The sequence below is a fragment of the Bufo bufo genome, chromosome 2 (genome assembly GCF_905171765.1).
Source record: "Bufo bufo chromosome 2, aBufBuf1.1, whole genome shotgun sequence".
NCBI lineage: Eukaryota > Metazoa > Chordata > Amphibia > Anura > Bufonidae > Bufo > Bufo bufo.
The window spans coordinates 10,684,823-10,704,766 of NC_053390.1; the positions used below are offsets into that span (position 1 = coordinate 10,684,823).

A 19,944-nucleotide genomic window follows, 5' to 3' on the forward strand; every position below is an offset into this window, starting at 1 on the left:
CCATATATTGGTTGTTTCTGCAGCAGGTGCATGGATTATTACAAGCCACATTCAGGGTAGCGGACAGTCACAGAAATGTCTGCAGCTGATCTGCTCTGTGTGAACTTGCTGGTAGATAACCAGTGACTGATCTGTGCTGCTCTTATAATCTGTCCAAAAAGGGGGGATTTTAAGGTTCCACATATAGAAACAACAGGCAGGTTCTGCAGGGGCGGGGCTTACGATGCTCCATTGTTTCCAGACATGATCAGGCTTTTCAGATTGTTTTGTTAGGTCATTATTAAGTGTTCTTACATGGCAAGACCACTTACTGTTATCTCACATATATGTTCTTATTATTATAGCCAAATTTACCACCCTAACTCCTCCCCCAGTTTTTACACTACATAGACAGTAATATACCGAAACGTGCGGATTGTTGCCGATTGGTGTGCTATTACTTTGTGAAACTTTTCGCCGAATGGTTCACAAAATATCTGCGTTTTTGTGGCGAAGTTGGTCCCATAGGAATGAATAGCAGAATGTTCAAAACTAGAGTGGGAGCTTGAAAAATCAGGACATGATTTATAAAGCGCCACCACTCCCTCATTTTCAAGGCCACCTACACAAATCTTACGTTCAGCTATCCCTGCTGCTACTAAAAATTTCCACGGCTAAGGCTACTTTCACACTTGCGTTTGGAGTTCCGCTTGTGAGATCCGTTTGAGGGCTCTCACAAGCGGCCCCGATCCGTTCATCCCCAATGAATTCTGAATGGATAAGGATCCGTTCAGAATGCATCAGTTTGGCTCCGTTCCGCCTCCATTCCGCTCTGGAGGCGGACACCAAAACGCAGCTTGCAGCACTTTGGGCAACAACATTGCAATTAAATGTGCTATATAAATAAATGCTGAAATTCATTTCTCACTCTATCAAGCTTGCCATGTGCACTTTTTAAATTTGATCAGTCAATTGGTTATTGTAATGTCTGCTATCTTTACTCACTCCACACAGTTACTCTGCCCAGTCCAACCTTTTCCACAGTTACTCAAGCCACTCCACCCAGTTACTCTGCCCACTCCAGTTGCAGACTACTGGTGGAGGCAAGAACACTTCGCACAATTTCCCCAGAAATAGTAGCTTTTCTAGTTTACTATATGTAATACAAGTCATGACCTGGTGTAAACCAGAATCATGGACTTTGTCAGGAAGTTATAGAAGCTTTGTAAGGCTGGGATCACAAGTGCAGTTTTTTTGGCCAAAGTCAGGAATGGATTCCAAATGAATGAGCACTTCTCCTTCCTGCTGGATCAACTTCCAGCCTAATTGGAATGTTATAGGTTTGTCTACTCTGTAGTTTGCAAAAAAAAAAAAAAAAAACTTTAAAACAAATTTTCATTTTTATCTTAACAGAAAATCCCAGTAAGAAATGTAAAAATGTCATGTTACCACTAGATGAAGATATCATGCAGCGCTCTTCAGGAGAAAACCTCATTACCCTTAATGTACATCCAGGACTTCACAGTACAGATCTGTCATATAATCCTCTTAATTATGAGGAACCTTCTCCTGACCAATCACAGATTGTTACCACAAGTACAAGTCAGAAAAGGATTAAAAGGTTTAATTGTGGTAAAGAATCCACAAACAGCTCAGAACTTTCTACACACCGAAGACGTCACAAAGGAGAGAAAATGTATTCATGTTCAGAATGTGGGAAATGTTTTACATGGAAATCAGATCTTGCTATACATGAGAGATGTCACACAGGAGAGAAGCCATATTCATGTTCAGAATGTGGTAAATGTTTTACAAGGAAATCACATCTTGTTATACATGAGAGATGTCACACAGGAGAGAAACCATATTCATGTACAGAATGTGGTAAATGTTTTACAGAGAAATCACATCTTGTTAAACATGAGAGATGTCACACAGGAGAGAAGCCATATTCATGTTCAGAATGTGGTAAATGTTTTACAAGGAAATCAGATCTTGTTATACATGAGAGATGTCACACAGGAGAGAAGCCATATTCATGTTCAGAATGTGGTAAATGTTTTACAAGGAAATCACATCTTGTTATACATGAGAGATTTCACACAGGAGAGAAGCCATATTCATGTTCAGAATGTGGGAAATGTTTTACAAGGAAATCACATCTTGTTAGACATGAGAGATGTCACACAGGAGAGAAGCCATATTCATGTTCAGAATGTGGGAAATGTTTTACACAGAAATCAGATCTTGTTATACATGAGAGAATTCACACTGGGGGAAAACCGTATTCATGTTCAGAATGTGGGAAATGTTTTTCACAGAAATCATGTCTTGTTAGACATGAGAGATGTCACACAGGAGAGAAGCCATATTCATGTTCAGAATGTGGGAAATGTTTTACAGAAAAATCAAGTCTTCTAAAACATAAGAGGAATCACACATGAGAGAAGCTACATTTAGATTGAGAAAAATGTTTTTGGTTCTAAAGCCATAATTAGGGGTCATTAGTGAAGTCACACAAGAGAGAAGCCATATGGCCGCAATATAATGAAACAATATATCACTGGGTCATAGACATTGTTTTAATTTCAGGTTGTATATTTGGATATAAAAGTTTAATAGATGTCACATAACGGCTTCTATAAAACATCTAATAAATCCTGTTTAGGATGACATATATTCTGTTCATGACTTATAGTTTAAACCTTACAGTTAACCATTTCAGCCCCTGAGGGTTTTTCGCATTTTCGTTTTTTACTCCCTACCTTTCCAGGACTTTTTTATTTTTACGTTTAGATAGCCGTATGAGCGCTTGTTTTTTGCGGGACAAGTTGCATTTTCTAACTCCACCATTTAATATTGCAAATGATGTAGTTGGAGATGGAATAAAATTCCATGTGGGGTGAAATGGTAAAAATAACACAGTTACACAACAGTTTTATGTTTTGGGTTAAAAGTCTGAGATCATTGTTACCGCCAGTCACGGACATTAGCTGCTGGTGTTTGCTGTATGAAACAGCAGGCACCTGGCAGCTATGGCGCATGCGAGAGCTTATTGTTCCTTCCGGAAATGAAGTAATAAATTCTCAATCTTCCTGATCTCTTTACTCCAGGCTAAATAGATCTCAGGACATCTGGAAATATCTAGGAAATATTGATGATATTCAACATTACAGTAAAGCTCATAACAGACACTGGAAGGAGGAGACGTGATTATATTTAAACAAATTCTGGAGTCTCCAGCATCCGAAAAAATCTGTGTCGTCTTTATTTCAATTCCGGTTAAAAGTACATCGGTAAGACTTCACCACCCTCCACCACAGGTTAACATGTTTCACACGCAATGTTCTTAATCGTAACCTTCTGACGTGTGCAACACCTAGGGGGAAATAGTATTTGTCCACCAATAGAAAGGAAAGGAAAAAGTAAGGTGTGGGGTGGGGGGGGGGAGACAGGTGTATGTGGACAGAGGAACAATTAACCCTGGGTTGCACACCTCAAAATCTACTTGCCACCAATAACATGATATTTCACATCTCAAATTCGGTGCATATATTAAATGCCATTTTCTGCTAACTAGCTTGCTCATATACACAAAGCTACTCTGCAGACAAGTGAAATTAAAAACACAATATAAAAATACAAAGGTGTATCTTGAATACAGTCAAAAAAGAGCACCTCCAGGAAAGCCGCAATGTGTGAACAGTCTCCTAGTTCCAAATCTAGGCGGAGATCAATTAATTCCCTAATCTTGGTAGGTGCTCAGACTATAAATGACTGGGTTTTCAATTCAATGACGATATGCCCCTCTATGTGCAGTTCTTAACCTAGTTCAGAGCCATTATTAATATAGATGAGCGAATCCGAATTTCCTCATGCTTTGTGGTAACGAATCACATTTTTTCCTAAAATGGCTGCTGTACGTGTGAAGACATGGGGCAAGAAAGTCTGGGATGGATCACCCATAATGCCATACATGCAGCCAGCCAGCCCTCTGATGTCACAGCCCTATAAATAGCCGCAGCCATCTTGGATTCTGCCATTTTCCAGTGTACTTAGTGCAGGGAGAGACGTCAGCAGGTGCTAGGGACAGTGCTAGGAGAAACCACATTGTGCTAAAGAAGCGATTTTAAAAGTACTGGGAAAGATTAAACAAGATGTAGGGAAAGGATAGGGAGGAATCATTTCACAGAGTTTATGTAGAACAGGGTTCGGTAGGGGAGGTTACAGCCTGGGTAATAGGAACAACCTTATTACACCTTGCTGCACTGACTGGGGATCCAAATAGCCATTATACAGCTCTGTATTTCCAGCAAACCGTTCTTGTTATTGGGGTGCAAGTGCTGTTTGATACTGCCATTAACAGGGTTTATTACAAGGAAATATTTCAACAGTATGTCTTATTTGCCCTTGTGCAATGCAGTTACATGTTGTGAAACACTTTTTGCAGTGTATTAGTGGCAAAAGAAAAAAATATTTGCCGTTCTGCGCTGCAGTTATATGTTGTAAAGCCTTTAGTGGCGTATATGAGTAGAAAAAGAAAAATATATTCACCGTTCAGAGTTGCCCTTATATGTTGAAAAGCCTTTTGTGTAGTGGAAAAAAATTAGGTCCTAATTGCCGTTTAGCGGTGCAGTTATATATTATAAAGCCCTGTTCGCCGTGTATTAGTGGCAAAAGAAAAATATTTTCGACGTTCAGCGGTGCAGTTATGTTGAAAAGCCTTTAGTGGCATATATGAGTAGAAAAAGCAAGATATATTCGCAGTTATATGTTGAATAAATAATGCTAGTTTCCTACAAAGGTGTGCTGTTGCTTGTTTGCCAATTTTGTGTTCCAACTTTTGCTGAGTTCTGGATTTAATCCTTCACTGCCTGATTTCATCTCCATTCTTACCCTGAGCCACTGGTGTCTATTGACCTCTGTTCATTCTGTTCACACTGATCATTTTGTTGTCAGGAAGATAAGCCAGTGGCATAAAAGTCTGGAGGAGACGAATGAGCCTGGAGAATCCAAATAGTATAGAGGAGTCCAGAGGGGGCAGAGAAGCCTGGGGGGGGGGGGGGGGGGAACAGAGGAGCCGGAAGGGCAACAGAGGAGCCTGGAGGAGATAGAGAGGTCTGGAGGGGAACAGAAAAGCCTAGAGCAGATAGAGGGTTCCAAATGATATAGAGGGGTTCGAAGGGGACAGACATGTCTGGAGGGCACAGAATAATCTTGCAGAGGCTTGCTGTTCTCTACCTGTTCTGAACACACGCACTTATTTGAGCCAAGTGTGTATGTGTATGGAAGAGTCATAAAGCTAGACAAAGGGAGAGCGCAGAAATGGGGCGGACTACAGGTACCAGATATCAGACACTCAGCAATAGCCGTTCACCTTCTACAACACAGACAGGTCCTGAGCTGCAGCACGTGATTCTCCACAGGTCCTTGGTCCAGCTATTCATTTATTGATGTGCCATGATTTTCTCTACTCCTGTCATGGTGCGGTGTGGGTGGAAAACTCCACAACGAGCACAGGAGGGAAGGGGGGATAGAAACTAGGCCTGGAAACTAGGGCAAAGGAGCAGGTCACCTCCTATAGCAACCCTAGTGCAAGTCCTGACTATCAGTATGAACAGACCTCGATGGTAGGAAAGCTCATACACCGGAACCTAGGGCCCTAACTTACCCTGTAGGACCCTGGTAATAGTGCCAGGACTTGAGACGATCTGTTCCTCCACCAGAAGGATTAACAGGAGTCTCCCTCAGGCCTAGTTACAAAAGACAGGGAAATACAACAAACAAAATACAAAAGGGGAAGATGATACTTAACTTCAAATGGAGCAAAGGAAGCGCCAGGAGCTCAACCGAGATCCAACAACCAGCTACCCCAGAGTCCAGAAACTGAAGATATAAACTGCACCCCTAAGAGAGAGAAGCAGGAATCAATAAGAAAAGATAAATTACCACACAAGCAAACCTAAAGCAAGGGGTGTGGCCATTACCAAAACAACACAGACACAAATTGATCCACAAGGAACTTGTCAAATCAGAACACGTCTTGCCAGTCTTCCTGATCTCCTGGCACTTGTCATGGGAACGAAACGACTGGCATTCACGTCAGATGCCGGTACCTACATCCTCTCTTCTGGTCCATAACCCTTCCAGTGGACAAGACACTGAAGAGATCTACGGAGAACTCGAAAGTCAATTATCTTGGCGATCTGGAATTCCAGACTACCATCCACCATGACAGGGGCGGGTGGCAAAGAAGACGGCTCCAAAGGTTCAACATATCTCTTCAACAAAGATTTATGGAACACATTATGAATTTTTAGGGCCTGAGGAAGTTTAAGACACAAAGCTTTAATAATGGCCGTGATCTTATATGGACCAATAAACCTTGGACCCAACGTCCAAGACGATACCTTCAACTTAATGTTTCTTGTGGACAGCCACACAGAATCACCCACACTTTTAGGTCCGGACCATTCATTAGTTTCCTGTCAGCCACACGTTTATACTTGTTGCCCATATTCTTCAAGTTATTTTTAATTTTCCGCCATATAGATGACAATGATGACGTAAAAACGTTCTTCCTCAGGGATACCAGAAGTATCAGAACCAAAAAATGTGCCAAACTGCGGGTGAAACCCATATGCCCCCAAAAAACGGCGACTCACCAGTGGACTCCTGTCTACGATTGTTTATGGCAAACTTTACCAAAGACAAAAAGGAGGACCACCTTCTGGTTCTCAGATACTTGAGATGTTTTGTAAGTCTCCAGACTCAGATTAGTGCGCTCCATCTGTCCGTTTGACTGAGGGTGAAAAGCCGAAGAAAAGAACAGTTGTACCCCCAGTTGAGTACAGAACACCTTCCAGAATCTGGAAACAGAGTCCCACGATCAGAGACCACGTCAGAGGGAATGCCATGGAGTTTCACAATGTTATCAACAAATACTTGTGCAAGTGTTTTAGCATTAGGTAGGCCCGGCAACGCTATAAAGTGCACCATTTTACTAAAGAGATCAACTACCACCAGAATAACTGTCTTTCCTGAAGAATTAGGTAGATCAGTAATAAAATCCATTGATACATGAGTCCATGGTCTGGACGGGATGGGTAACGGGAGTAGAGATCCAGAAGGCCGAGTATGTGTCACCATAGCATGTGCACAGGTACTACAGGCTGACACATAGTCCTTAACACACCTACGCAACCCCCGTCACCAGAATCTACGAGAGATGAGGTCGGCAGTGGATCTGCTTCCAGGGTGTCCTATAAGAACCGTACAATGATGTTCCTCAAACACCTTGTGACGCAATTCCGATGGCACAAACAGTTTTCCAGAGGGACAAAAATCCAGTGCATCTCTGCGGGCCTCTAACACCTTCACCTCTAGGTCAGGGTAAAGAGCGGATGTCACCACCCCTTCCGACACTATAGGACTCGGATTTTCAAATTCCCCACCTCCAGGAAAACTATGTGACAAGGCTGTCACGGAACCATGAACCAGACGTACAACAAGAGATAAGTGAAAATAAGAAGGCTTTATTGAAAATAAAGCTGTAAAGCAAAGGTCCAAACGGATGGTGAAACCGAGCAGAGTCTTTGCGAAGCCAGAGGTCAGGAACCAGAAGGGTAGTCAGACGAAGCCAGGATCAGGAACCAGCAGGGTAGTCAGACGAAGCCAGGATCAGGAACCAGCAGGGTAGTCAGACGAAGCCAGGATCAGGAACCAGCAGGGTAGTCAGACGAAGCCAGGATCAGGAACCAGAAGCAGCAGCAGTCTTAGAAGCATGTGAACACAAGAGGACCAAGCAAGGAACTGAAGCCACAGACCTCCTATATATATGAGCTAGGCATCCAGCTCCTCCCAGGGGAAGGAGGAGCCGCAGGGTGAAAGGCTACAAGAAACCCAGAAACCAAGATGGCCGCCAGCACATGTCAAACGAAGGAGAGCAGCAAGCAGGTAAGACCATGACAGTACCTCCCCCTCAAGGGCCCCTCCTCCGCGGAGCACAAAACGGTTTCTGAGGGAAGCGTGCGTGGAAGGCTCGGAGCAAGGCAGGAGCATGGACATCTGCGGAGGGAACCCAGGAACGCTCCTCTGGACCATAACCACGCCAATGGACCAAAAACTGCAACCGACCGCGGAGCAGGCGTGAGTCCAGGATATTGCTCACCTCATATTCCTCACGATTGCCCACTTGGACCGGACGAGGCCGAGGAACCGAGGAAGTGAAACGATTACACACCAGAGGCTTCAACAGGGAGACATGAAACACGTTGGAGATCCGCATGCCAGGAGGAAGCGCAAGGGCATAGGCTACCGGGTTTACCCTGCGAAGCACTCGGAAGGGACCAACAAAGCGAGGCGCCAGCTTGGGAGTGGGCACTCGAAGGTTGAGGTTGTGGGTGGACAACCATACACGGTCTCCGACCTGGTAGGAAGGAGCAGGCGCTCGTCTGCGATCAGCCTGGAGTCTCTGGCGCTGCGCAGAGACCTCAAGGGACTTCTGGATCTGTACCCAAGAAGCACGTAGGACGGAAAGGTGATCCTCCACAGCCGGAATATCCTGGGGAGAGAATACCTCCGGTAACACGGCAGGTTGGAACCCATAATTGGCCATGAAGGGAGACGTCCCAGAGGAAGAGTTCACCGCCGTGTTCCTGGCAAACTCAGCCCAAGGCAGGAGGTCAACCCAATTGTCTTGGTGATCGGAGACATAGCAACGAAGGAATTGCTCCAAGGCCTGATTGGATCGTTCTGCGGCCCCATTGGACTGAGGGTGGTAGGCCGAGGAGAAGGAGAGATGAATCCCCAACTGGGAGCAAAAGGCGCGCCAGAACCTGGACACAAACTGACTCCCCCGATCCGACACAATCTCCTTAGGCAAACCGTGCAACCGGAAGACCTCCCTGGCAAAAATCGTGGCCAACTCTTGTGCAGAGGGTAACTTCTTGAGAGGAACACAGTGGCACATTTTGGAAAACCGATCCACAATCATGAGAATGACCGTATGGCCTCGGGATGCAGGGAGGTCCACAATGAAATCCATCCCCAGGTGTGACCATGGGCGCTCCCCGGTGGCTATGGGTTGCAGAAGGCCCAACGGAAGGTGCCGAGGGGACTTACTCTGGGCACAAACGGAGCATGCCGCTACATATGCGGCGATGTCGGAACGTAGGGAAGGCCACCAGAACAGACGTGAAACAGCCCAGGACAGCTGATTCTTTCCAGGATGCCCCGCGGTCTTGGAGTTATGGTAGGTTCGCAACAACCGAGTGCGCAACTCCTCAGGCACAAAACATCTGCCGTTGGGTCTCCCAGAGGGAGCACCAGATTGAGCCGCCAAAATCTGCTCACCCAGGGGAGAGGTCAGGCTGGTGCGAATGGCGGCCAGGATCTGATTCGGAGGTATGACCGAAGTCGGAATCGACTCCTCCCTGGACAGCTCGGAGTACTGCCGTGATAAGGCATCCGCCCTGATGTTCTTGGAACCGGGTAGGTAGGAGACCACGTAATTAAAACGTGACAAGAACAGAGCCCATCTGGCCTGACGTGGTGTCAATCTCTTGGCCTCAGAAAGGTAGGTCAGATTCTTGTGGTCCGTCAGGATGAGAACCGGAACCACCGAACCCTCGAGCAAGTGCCTCCATTCTTTAAGGGCCTGCACGATGGCCAATAACTCCCTGTCACCAATCTGATAGTTGCACTCCGCGGAAGACAGTTTCCGGGAGTAAAACCCACAAGGAAGCAGAGGACCCTCTGGTGTTCTACGCTGAGACAGAAGGGCGCCTACTCCCGTCTCAGACGCGTCCACCTCGAGGACAAAGGGCAACCCAGGGTTGGGATGCGACAGAATCGGAGCCGACACAAAGGCGGACTTTAGGGCCTCAAAAGCTCGGATGGCCTCGAGCGGCCAGACCTGGGAATTACTGCCCTTCCTGGTCAGATCCGTGAGAGGCTTGGCCAGCATGGAAAAGTCCCTGATGAACTTCCGATAATAATTGGCGAAGCCCAAAAAGCGCTGCAGGGAACGAAGACCACTGGGCTGGGGCCACTGTAAGACAGCCGAAACCTTCTCAGGATCCATGGAGAACCCCTCAGCGGAAATGATGTAACCTAAGAAGGTTACCTGGGATCGGTGAAATTCGCATTTCTCAAGCTTACCGAACAGCTTGTTCTCTCGTAACCGTTGCAACACTCGTCTGACATCCAGAATGTGGGCCTCCATGGATTCAGAATATACCAAGATGTCATCCAAATAGACTACCACACACTGCTGCAACAGGTCACGGAAAACATCGTTGATGAATTCCTGAAAGACTGCGGGCGCATTGCACAACCCAAAGGGCATAACCAAGGATTCGTAATGACCGGTCCTGGTGTTAAACGCGGTCTTCCACTCATCGCCCGCCTTGATCCTTACCAGGTTATATGCCGCCCTCAGGTCGAGTTTGGTAAAGACCGTGGCCCCTTTAAGGCGATCGAACAGCTCGGAAATCAAGGGTATCGGGTAAGCGTTCTTGATCGTGATGCGATTGAGACCCCTGTAATCGATGCAAGGCCTCAACTCACCGCCCTTCTTTTTCACAAAGAAAAATCCAGCCCCTGCTGGGGACGAAGATTTGCGAATGTGTCCGCGTGAAAGCGCCTCCCTCACGTACTCCTCCATGGCCTCATTCTCCGCTACCGACAGTGGATAGACTTTGCCACGAGGAGGAACGGCACCAGATTGTAACTCTATGGCACAATCGTATGGGCGGTGCGGAGGTAGGGCAACCGCGCGCACCTTATCGAATACATCCCGGTACTCCTCGTATTCAGGAGGCAACAGAGAGTCCGAGGAAGTACACAGCAACTTGACAGACCCATGGATGCAACTAGCCCCACACTGCGGTGACCACGAGAGGATCTCGACCGATCTCCAATCGAAAGTCGGATTATGCTTCTGGAGCCAGGGGTACCCCAAGACCACCGAGTAGTGTGGAGACGAAATAACCTGGAGGCAGACCGACTCTCTGTGAACGGCACCAATGGCTATCCCCACTGGAAGGGTCTCATGAGTCACGTGTGGCGGCAGAAGGGGTCTGCCGTCTATCGCCTCAAGAGCCAGTGGGGAACCTCGAGCCTGCAGAGGAATGGAATTGGCGGCAGCGAACACACTATCAATGAACAAACCACCAGCACCAGAGTCCACCAACGCCTGGGTCGTCACCGAGCCCCCGACCCAGGAGAGGACAACAGTGATCAGTGGTTTGTCAACACGGGAAACCGGGGACGAGGAGACTCCACCCAAGATCTGCCCCCGACAGGATCTCAGGGTACGAGCGTTTCCCGGACGGTTCGGACATGCCAACCGAAAATGCCCACCGAGACCACAGTACATGCATCGGCCCTCGCGTCTCCGGAGTGCCCTCTCCCCCTCGGACAGGCGAGCAAACCCCAGCTGCATGGGTTCACCCCCAGACAAGTCATCCCCAGGAGGCGTGGGAGGAGAGGGAGGCACGGGTGGGACAGCAAACGTAGGCACCAATCTGTTAGAAGACCTCTGCAGGTTCTCCTTAAAGGAAGGTCTCTCCCTGAGTCTGGTGTCAATCAAAATCAGGAAAGAAATAAGAGACTCGAGCTCAACTGGTAGGTCCTTAGCTGCAACCTCATCCTTCAAGGCATCCGAGAGACCATGAGAGAAAGCAGCGACCAGAGCCTCATTATTCCAGCCCACCTCTGCTGCCAGGGTACGAAACTCAATGGCGTATTCAGCTACGGATCTTGAACCCTGTCTGATGAACATAAGGAGCTTCGCAGCAGAGGCAGCACGAGCCGGCACATCGAATACCTTCCGAAGAGAAGCAACAAAACCGGAAAACTCGGCAACCACCGGATTGTTGTTCTCCCATAAAGGGCTGGCCCAGGCCAAGGCCTTGTCCGAGAGCAGCGAGATCAAGAAGCCCACCTTTGATCTCTCAGTAGGAAAGGCATGTGGCAGCAACTCGAAATAAATGCCCACCTGGTTAAGGAAACCTCGGCACTGAGTTGGCTCTCCCCCAAAGCGCTGTGGAAGAGGGGCAGAACCGGTCATACCCCGAAACACCGCAGGCGCAACAACAGGTGTCGGGGTAGACTCTGGCGCAACAACCGGAGCGGCAGTAGGAGCGAGCCCAGGAGCGACAACCGACCCATCGGCAACGGGAGCGAAATGAGCCGTGCGTTCAAGCAGGGTTTGCAACGCCACAGCGAACCGACCCAACAGGTGATCCTGCTGATCAAGTCTGGCAACCAGCGTGGGTAGCGAGGATGGCCCTGTACCGTCAGAATTCATGGCTTGGTCCTAATGTCACGGAACCATGAACCAGACGTACAACAAGAGATAAGTGAAAATAAGAAGGCTTTATTGAAAATAAAGCTGTAAAGCAAAGGTCCAAACGGATGGTGAAACCGAGCAGAGTCTTTGCGAAGCCAGAGGTCAGGAACCAGAAGGGTAATCAGACGAAGCCAGGATCAGGAACCAGCAGGGTAGTCAGACGAAGCCAGGATCAGGAACCAGCAGGGTAGTCAGACGAAGCCAGGATCAGGAACCAGCAGGGTAGTCAGACGAAGCCAGGATCAGGAACCAGAAGCAGCAGCAGTCTTAGAAGCATGTGAACACAAGAGGACCAAGCAAGGAACTGAAGCCACAGACCTCCTATATATATGAGCTAGGCATCCAGCTCCTCCCAGGGGAAGGAGGAGCCGCAGGGTGAAAGGCTACAAGAAACCCAGAAACCAAGATGGCCGCCAGCACATGTCAAACGAAGGAGAGCAGCAAGCAGGTAAGACCATGACAAAGGCATCTGCCTTGATGTTCTTAACCCCAGGATGATAGGTGACAATGAATTTGAATCTGGTAAAAAACAATAACCATCTGGCTAGAGTTGAGCGGACACCTGTATGTTCGGGTTCGGCCGAACTTCACAAAAAAGTTTGAGTTCGGTAACTGAACTTGACCCCGAACCCCATTGAAGTCAATAGGAACCCGAACTCTTGAGCACTAAAATGGCTCTAAAAATGTCATGGAAAGGGCTAGAGGGCTGCAAATGGCATCAAAATGTGGTGAAGGGTATGTCAAATGCTCTGCAAACAAATGTGGATAGGGAAATAACTTTAAATAACATAAAATTCGTAAAAATAAAATAAAAAAATCTTGATCTAGGAGGACGAGGTCCATATGGAGTAGGAGGTTGAGGAGGCGGTGGATGTGGCGGTGTAGGTGGAAGCGGCGGTGGAGGAGGTAGCCTACACTGCTTTTTGGTTTTAAATTAATTTTAATTTTTTTAAATTGGGGTACACCCCAAAACATTGGGAAATATAACCTGTGATAACCCCCTCCAGTCGTGCTAAACACACGTTCAGACAATACACTGGCTGCAGGGCAGGCCAGCACCTCCAAGGCGTAATGGGAAAGCTCAGGGCATGTGCCCAATTTGGAGACCCAGAAGTTGCAGGGGGCGGAACCATCAGTCAGTTCATGTAGGCATGTGAAAACATATTGCCCCACCATGTCGCACGTCCCCGTCATGTTTACGATCCAATTGGATATCTGCTCTATCAACTTTCGATGTTCTTTTATGCGCCTACCATGGTGATCACGGGTAACGAGGAATCAGGGTTCCAGGCCGGAGAGGGAGCCTGAGAAAGGGATACCACATGCAAGGGAGGTCAATGGATGAAATCTGATCGGGTGGAAATGTGGGACAAGTTATTGAAGCAGAAACATGCAAGGAAGGCAGCAGGCGCACGGCAATTACCCATTCCCATCTCGGGGAGGTAGTGTTGATAAATAATACAGGACTCTTAAGATGCCCTGTTATTGGAATGATTAATTAAAAATGACAGGGAATGTCACTGCGGTATTTTGGACTAGGAAACGTTAGACAAGAGAGGCCCTGCTGCCGCTTTGTTGACTCTAGATAACTTCTGCCTGATCGCACGTCCCTGTGACGTCCACCATCCATTTGGATATCTTCTCTATCAACTTTCGATGTTCTTTTCTGAGCCTACCATGTTGATCACGGTTAGCGGCGAATCATGGTTCCATGCCAGAGAAGGAGCGTGAGAAAGGGAGACCTCATCCAAGGGAGGTCAATGGCTGCAATGGGATGAAGCGGAAATGTGGGACAAGTTATTAAAGAGAAGGGTCGAAGGAAAGGCCCAATTAAAGACGAATTAAAAAAAATTCGGTCCCTGTCACCTATGCAGAGCAGGGGTTTATTCACGGCAAGAATTGTAAAATGTCAACCCAAGAATGTAACAGAAAAATTTGTGAAATTTATTAAGCTGTTGCAATGAGCAGGACCGTGGTACGGTTACGCGGACGCCAAATTATGCAGTGGGTCCGGATATAGCTATAGAAGTCTATAGTTTTTGTTTGTGACGCCAATTGCAGCGTGCGCAGGGTATAGTCTCAGGGGCCTTTAAGGTGTTGCAACTCACGTACCAGGTTAGGAATGCCAGAGTGGTGTAATGTCTCTGTATGGTAGTGGATATAATGTCAACAGTGTCTCCTACCTTGGTAGGGCTGGACTAATGGCTCACTTGCAATAAAATGAGTGTTGCTAGTAGAAGTAATTGAGGGTTTTGGTAGCAATAATTGAGATCCAGACTTGGGATATAATTCAAACTGGTCTTTACTTGATGCAGCAGTAATCCATATGAGATACAGCAATAGTCTGAAGTCCCAGCAGGTATTGGCAATGTATGGCAGGAATCTATATCTTCTGCTTCTATCATATGCCTGGAACTCTCTGCAGGATAAGTTGTCTGCTTGTGGCTCTGTAATGTGGCAGGAATTTATCTTCTGCACTATATATCTTCTGCTGTATTGGGGACTGACTAGCTGAGGAGGAATTTGGCTTCTCCTGGTCTCTGGACGGTACTCACAGTTGTGCTCACAGGGTATGCTTCTTCCTGGAGTTCTGGAGGTGGCTGCTTGCTTTCAACCAGCTGAGGCTGAAGGGCTCAGACTGGGAATGATGATCTTTTGTCTCAGCCGAGACAAGATTCTGGCTTTGATTCCTAGAACTGGGAGCTCCTACCAGCACAGCCTTCCCCTAGCCGGGGTGACTGGCACACTAACTCTAACTTCCTTCCCCACCCATGAGGCAGGATGTGGGAACATTCCACACCTCCTCAAAGAGGGGGGAGCTAAACTGGAATGTACTATTCCAGTCTAGATATACTAAACTGACTCTAAGTCCCTGGTAAACACATTGCTGCCACCTGCTGGTGAACATAGAAATTACAGCAAATACATTCAACAAGGATTTCAATGCACATTTGTGAGGATGTGATGTTAAATTACACAGGATGACAATGCAGATACACTTAACAGGTTGTAGCGGGGTAAAAGAGTTTCGTAACATAACTCTGGGATGTTACACTGTCAACTAGGTAGAGCAGGGGTATATCACACCCAAAAATTGGTGAATTTCACCCAAAAATGTAACAGACAAATTAGTGAATTTTTTTACCTGTTTTTTTGACACTGTACCACATAAAAGGTTAGTATATCAAATGAGAATGCCCGGACTGGGAGAAAATATCTGTATGTGGGTAAGTAACTGTCTGAGGGATAGAAAACAGAGGGTGGTTATTAACGGTACACACTCAGATTGGGTCACAGTCACTAGTGGGGTACCTCAGGGGTCAGTACTGGAGGGGTCACTGTCACTAGTGGGGTACCTCAGGGGTCAGTACTGGAGGGGTCACTGTCACTAGTGGAGTACCTCAGGGGTCAGTACTGGAGGGGTCACTGTCAATAGTGGAGTACCTCAGGGGTCAGTACTGGAGGGGTCACTGTCACCAGTGGGGTACCTCAGGGGTCAGTACTGGAGGGGTCACTGTCACTAGTGGGGTACCTCAGGGGTCAGTACTGGAGGGGTCACTGTCACTAGTGGGGTACCTCAGGGGTCAGTATTGGAGGGGTCACTGTCACTAGTGGGGTACCTCAGGGGTCAGTACTGGAGGGGTCACTGTCACTAGTGGGGTACCTCAGGGGTCAGTACTGGAGGGGTCACTGTCACTAGTGGGGTACCACAGGGGTCAGTACTGGAGGGGTCACTGTCACTAGTGGGGTACCTCAGGGGTCAGTATTGGAGGGGTCACTGTCACTAGTGGGGTACCTCAGGGGTCAGTACTGGAGAGGTCACTGTCACTAGTGGGGTACCTCAGGGGTCAGTACTGGAGAGGTCACTGTCACTAGTGGGGTACCTCAGGGGTCAGTATTGGAGGGGTCACTGTCACTAGTGGGGTACCTCAGGGGTCAGTACTGGAGGGGTCACTGTCACTAGTGGGGTACCACAGGGGTCAGTACTGGAGGGGTCACTGTCACTAGTGGGGTACCTCGGGGGTCAGTACTGGAGGGGTCACTGTCACTAGTGGAGTACCTCAGGGGTCAGTACTGGAGGGGTCACTGTCACTAGTGGAGTACCTCAGGGGTCAGTACTGGAGGGGTCACTGTCACTAGTGGGGTACCTCAGGGGTCAGTATTGGGCCCTATTCTCTTCAATATATTTATTAATGATCTCGTAGAAGGCTTGAATAGTAAAATATCAATTTTCGCAGATGACACTAAACTGTGTAAAGTAATTAACACTGAAGAGGACAGTATACTGTATATATACTACAGAGGACAGTATACTGTATATATACTACAGAGGACAGTATACTGTATATATACTACAGAGGACAGTATACTGTATATACTACAGAGGACAGTATACTGTATATATACACTACAGAGGACAGTATACTGTATATATACTACAGAGGACAGTATACTGTATATATACTACAGAGGACAGTATACTGTATATATATACTACAGAGGACAGTATACTGTATATATACACTACAGAGGACAGTATACTGTATACAGGGTGGGCCATTTATATGGATACACCTTAATAAAATGGGAATGGTTGGTGATATTAACTTCCTGTTTGTGGCACATTAGTATATGTGAGGGGGGAAACTTTTCAAGATGGGTGGTGACCATGGCGGCCATTTTGAAGTCGGCCATTTTGAATCAAACTTGTTTTTTCAATAGGAAGAGGGCCATTTGACACATCAAACTTATTGGGAATTTCACAAGAAAAACAATGGTGTGCTTGGTTTTAACGTAACTTTATTCTTTCATGAGTTATTTACAAGTTTCTGACCACTTACAAAATGTGTTCAATGTGCTGCCCATTGTGTTGGATTGTCAATGCAACCCTCTTCTCCCACTCTTCACACACTGATAGCAACACCGCAGGAGAAATGCTATCACAGGCTTCCAGTATCCGTAGTTTCAGGTGCTGCACATCTCGTTTCATCTGAAGGTAATCGTCTATGCTGTGAAGATACGAGATGTGCAGCACCTGAAACTACGGATACTGGAAGCCTGTGCTAGCATTTCTCCTGCGGTGTTGCTATCAGTGTGTGAAGAGTGGGAGAAGAGGGTTGCATTGACAATCCAACACAATGGGCAGCACATTGAACACATTTTATAAGTGGTCAGAAACTTGTAAATAACTCATGAAAGAATAAAGTTACGTTAGAACAAAGCACACCATTGTTTTTCTTGTGAAATTCCCAATAAGTTTGATGTGTCACATGACCCTCTTCCTATTGAAAAAACAAAAGTTGGATTCAAAATGGCCGACTTCAAAATGGCCGCCATGGTCACCACCCATCTTGAAAAGTTTCCCCCCTCACATATACTAATGTGCCACAAACAGGAAGTTTAAATCACCAACCATTCCCATTTTATTAAGGTGTATCCATATAAATGGCCCACCCTGTATATACTACAGAGGACAGTATACTGTATGTATATATACTACAGAGGACAGTATACTGTATATATACTACAGAGGACAGTATACTGTATATATATACACTACAGAGGACAGTATACTGTATATATATACACTACAGAGGACAGTATACTGTATATATACTACAGAGGACAGTCTACTGTATATATACTACAGAGGACAGTCTACTGTATATATACTACAGAGGACAGTCTACTGTATATATACTACAGAGGACAGTATACTGTATATATACTACAGAGGACAGTATACTGTATATATACTACAGAGGACAGTATACTGTGTATATATACTACAGAGGACAGTATACTGTATATATACTACAGAGGACAGTATACTGTATACATACTACAGAGGACAGTATACTGTATATATATACACTACAGAGGACAGTATACTGTGTATACACTACAGAGGACAGTATACTGTATATATACTACAGAGGACAGTATACTGTGTATATATACTACAGAGGACAGTATATTGTATATATACTACAGAGGACAGTATACTGTATATATACTACAGAGGACAGTATACTGTATATATACTACAGAGGACAGTATACTGTATATATACTACAGAGGACAGTATACTGTATATATACTACAGAGGACAGTATACTGTGTATATATACTACAGAGGACAGTATACTGTATATATATACACTACAGAGGACAGTATACTGTGTATACACTACAGAGGACAGTATACTGTGTATATATACTACAAAGGACAGTATATTGTATATATACTACAGAGGACAGTATACTGTATATATACTACAGAGGACAGTATACTGTATATATACTACAGAGGACAGTATACTGTATATATACTAAAGAGGACAGTATACTGTATATATACTACAGAGGACAGTATACTGTGTATACACTACAGAGGACAGTATACTGTATATATACTACAGAGGACAGTATACTGTGTATATATACTACAGAGGACAGTATATTGTATATATACTACAGAGGACAGTATACTGTATATATACTACAGAGGACAGTATACTGTATATATACTAAAGAGGACAGTATACTGTATATATACTAAAGAGGACAGTATACTGTATATATACTACAGAGGACAGTATACTGTGTATATATACTACAGAGGACAGTATACTGTGTATATATACTACAGAGGACAGTATATTGTATATATACTACAGAGGACAGTATACTGTATATATACTACAGAGGACAGTATACTGTATATATACTACAGAGGACAGTATACTGTGTATATATACTACAGAGGACAGTATACTGTATATATATACACTACAGAGGACAGTATACTGTGTATACACTACAGAGGACAGTATACTGTGTATATATACTACAAAGGACAGTATATTGTATATATACTACAGAGGACAGTATACTGTATATATACTACAGAGGACAGTATACTGTATATATACTACAGAGGACAGTATACTGTATATATACTAAAGAGGACAGTATACTGTATATATACTACAGAGGACAGTATACTGTATATATACTACAGAGGACAGTATACTACTACAGAAGGATCTGGATAGATTGGAGGCTTGGGCAGATAAGTGGCAGATGAGGTTTAACACTGACAAATGTAAGGTTATGCACATGGGAAGGAATAATGCAAGTCACCCGTACATACTAAATGGTAAAACACTCGGTAACACTGACATGGAAAAGGATCTAGGAATTTTAATAAACAGCAAACTAAGCTGCAAAACCCAGTGTCAGGCAGCTGCTGCCAAGGCCAATAAGATAATGGGTTGCATCAAAAGGGGCATAGATGCCCGTGATGAGAACATAGTTCTACCACTTTACAAATCATTAGTCAGACCACACATGGAGTATTGTGTACAGTTCTGGGCTCCTGTGAACAAGGCAGACATAGCAGAGCTGGAGAGGGTTCAGAGGAGGGCAACTAAAGTAATAACTGGAATGGGGCAACTACAGGACCCTGAAAGATTATCAAAATTAGGGTTATTCACTTTAGAAAAAAGACGACTGAGGGGAGATCTAATTACTATGTATAAATATATCAGGGGTCAGTACAGAGATCACTCCCATCATCTATTTATCCCCAGGACTGTGACTGTAAC

The 19,944-nt window shown here is 45.6% G+C and overlaps 1 protein-coding gene across 1 annotated transcript in view; it reads left to right on the forward strand.

The window, feature by feature from the left end:
• LOC120990612 overlaps nt 1-19,944 on the forward strand; it is a 658,216-nt gene that overhangs the window by 309,499 nt on the left and 328,773 nt on the right. The window contains 1 exon segment of the mRNA XM_040419532.1: nt 1,636-2,391. Within this exon segment, the coding sequence (XP_040275466.1) occupies nt 1,636-2,391 (756 nt within the window).